The sequence below is a fragment of the Etheostoma spectabile genome, unplaced genomic scaffold, assembly GCF_008692095.1.
Source record: "Etheostoma spectabile isolate EspeVRDwgs_2016 unplaced genomic scaffold, UIUC_Espe_1.0 scaffold546, whole genome shotgun sequence".
Lineage (NCBI taxonomy): Eukaryota > Metazoa > Chordata > Actinopteri > Perciformes > Percidae > Etheostoma > Etheostoma spectabile.
In genome coordinates this window covers 219015-221618 of record NW_022605626.1, presented here as the reverse complement: position 1 = coordinate 221618, position 2604 = coordinate 219015, and the positions used below count along the sequence as shown (strand labels likewise).

The 2604-nt window shown below is 46.5% G+C and overlaps 1 protein-coding gene across 1 annotated transcript in view; it reads right to left on the bottom strand.

Moving 5' to 3' along the window:
- Positions 1 to 2604, bottom strand: part of LOC116686875 (uncharacterized) — a 19926-nt gene that overhangs the window by 13888 nt on the left and 3434 nt on the right. The window contains exon 3 of the mRNA XM_032511922.1: positions 708 to 2604. This exon is cut by the window's right edge and continues 877 nt beyond it. Coding sequence (XP_032367813.1) covers positions 727 to 2604 — 1878 coding nt within the window. The 3' untranslated portion in view covers positions 708 to 726. The remainder of the gene's footprint in view (positions 1 to 707) is intronic.

Below are 2604 nucleotides of genomic sequence, written 5' to 3'. Positions count from 1 at the left end.
AACCTCATCCATTCCATCCCTTGCTAACATAGGTCAAGGCTCCCTTGTTATATTGAAACTTCTCCAGTCAAACAATGTCACTGTTGGGTTTTGCACTTCATTACCACATCAGCCACACAGGTTTTTCAGTTCTTCTGATTAGACTCTGCTCAGGTTGAAGGTGGGCCAGAGCTTTGGTGGGACTTTATTACATCACAAATCAGGATGGGTCTGGACTTGTTATGGCTAGCATGCTCACAATAACACACTACAAACAGATAATTATGTACTTTATTGATTGTAATCCCTGTATTCATCGCTATTTATTTTCAGAGGCGAGCCTGTAGAGGTGTGGGGGACTTATGAGAGCAGGTAGAAGCCGGGGTCAGGCTGCTGCTGCCAGAGAAGCACAAAGGAGCTTTAAGAAAGGCAGATCAAGAGCATCTACATTACAAGAGCATCTAAAGCATGCTGCAGTCTGCCTTCTACATAGAAACATGATGCACAAAGTAATCTGTTGATTTAAGCTGCTGTACAGAGCTGGGATTGTACTGATAATTTCGGATAATCCTTTTTGTGTACTATATGAAATTGATGTCCTCACCACTTCTCAAATCAAACCTACACCATGCGGTGATCCAAAATGAACAATGTTGGGAAAAGGACCAAACTGCCAGTGGTAAATTATTCAAATATTTTTATTAATTAACATGGTTTTTGTGTTGAACGTTGACTGAGCCGTGCCTTCTATTTGGCCTTTGGGCCGTTCATCGGGGGGTATGGTGGAATGAGGCACTTCCATGACTCATCCCAACCTGAGAACGATTTGACAGGCATCTGCTTTTTCAGACTACCAGGCTGAACTGAGAGCCTCCAAGATTCTACCCACTCCTCAAAGAACTTTTCTGCGGTTTTGTCCTCCATCTTAAGGTTCTTTCTGCAAGCAGGGCCTCTCTTGGGACGTGGTTGAGTTTTACCCAACAGGTGGCATCCTGCCCACTTCTGTGATTGTTTCTCCTTCTCAATGTTAGAGTACAAATGCTTCCTTGATTTGGCCTTGTTTGGGATAATCACCCTGGGGTCAACAGGTATCTTAGACGTTTTGTCTTTGATCTGTGCACTTGCCCCCTGCCGGAACCGGTGGGAAGTTCCCCATAGCTTGAAGGTTGCAGGGTTGTTGCTTACGTTTTTGTTGATGTTCTGTATGTTCTTTCCTCTTGACCACATTTCTGTATAGTAACATTGGTTAGGAGAGGACTCCACCCAGGGTTGCTCCATGTAGGGCATTGGATTGGCGATCCTAAACGACCTTCCCCACTTAGATCCATGCCCATTGTCAGTGGTATGTTGCTGCTGAGTGCCACTCATTCTTTTTCCAGGTATCCCTGAAGTTTCATACTGACTCGTTTGATTGTTCAGAAGTGACCCGACTCTCCATGAAGCCTCCCACTGTTTCTCTGGATATCTTTCCCTGAACGTCTGGTTGTCAAAAGACCTGCTCATTTTAGCTTTGGCTCTCTGCAAGGAAATCTCTCTCTTAGGTTGAATCTCCATTAACACATCCACTTCCTTCCCTCCAGCCCCTTGCACAGACCAGTTCTCTGTGTGAAAGACAGACCACCTCCAGGCTTCCCTCCACTGGGTTAAAGAAGGTCTGTCATGGTGGAACTGAGTTCCTGAGACCATCCAGGCCACCTGCCAATCTGACCTAGCATACCTTCTCTGTGCCTGTGAAACACCAGGATGCTGGGAAGCCACACTTGAACTTGCTTGGCTGGTTTGTGTCCTTACCTGCCCAGGTTCTGATTGGTGCTGGCGCCTCGAGAACCTCCATGATTCTCCCCAAATACGCTCCACGGTTGGCCCATTCTTATGGAGTTCCACAGGCACAAAGTGGTTCTGAACCCTAGCACGATCTACTCGGATTTGGGGTGTGGAGGACCAACCCTGCTGCCAAGGCTCCGGCTCCTGGCGCAGGGGTTGAGAGGTGAATTTCCATGAGTCTTTCCACTCTGAGGCATTGGGCTTCATGTCTCCTCCCTGCTCAGATCCCCTGAAAGGCCTTGAAGGGTCAGGCCTCATTCTTCTTCTCTCCATTCTCATTCTGTGTTTCAGTGTCTTCCAGGAGTCAATCCATTCTTTGGCAGACATAACATTTTCCAGATGTTTCGGATGACGCAGCTTAGATTGAGCAAATTCTTTCTTTGGGTGATAGATCACATCATGTTTCAGTTGCTTGTAGCATGAGTCTGCTTTCTCCAATGTTGAATAGTGCTCCTTTGTGTTGTTCTCCACCTTTTGACTCTCCAAAGCAGTCTCCATCCTTGGTGGCGAGTTCTTCAGGACTTTCTCTATTTCTTCACATGGTTTTGAATTGTTTTTGGTCACCTGCCAAGACTTCCCCCACTCAGACAGAGTATTAAATTCATTGCAGAGCTGCACGCATAGATCTCTATGCTTCTGTTCACGAGACACAAGCATGACTTTGTGGAGATGTGACTCTCTCAGTGGGCTGTGATCCTCATAGGTACCACTGGGATCTTTCCTTAGAGACGGATCTGAATTCTTGTGGTTGTTGAAGACCACCATTGCTGCTTTCCATGAATTGGCCCACTCTGGATTGTG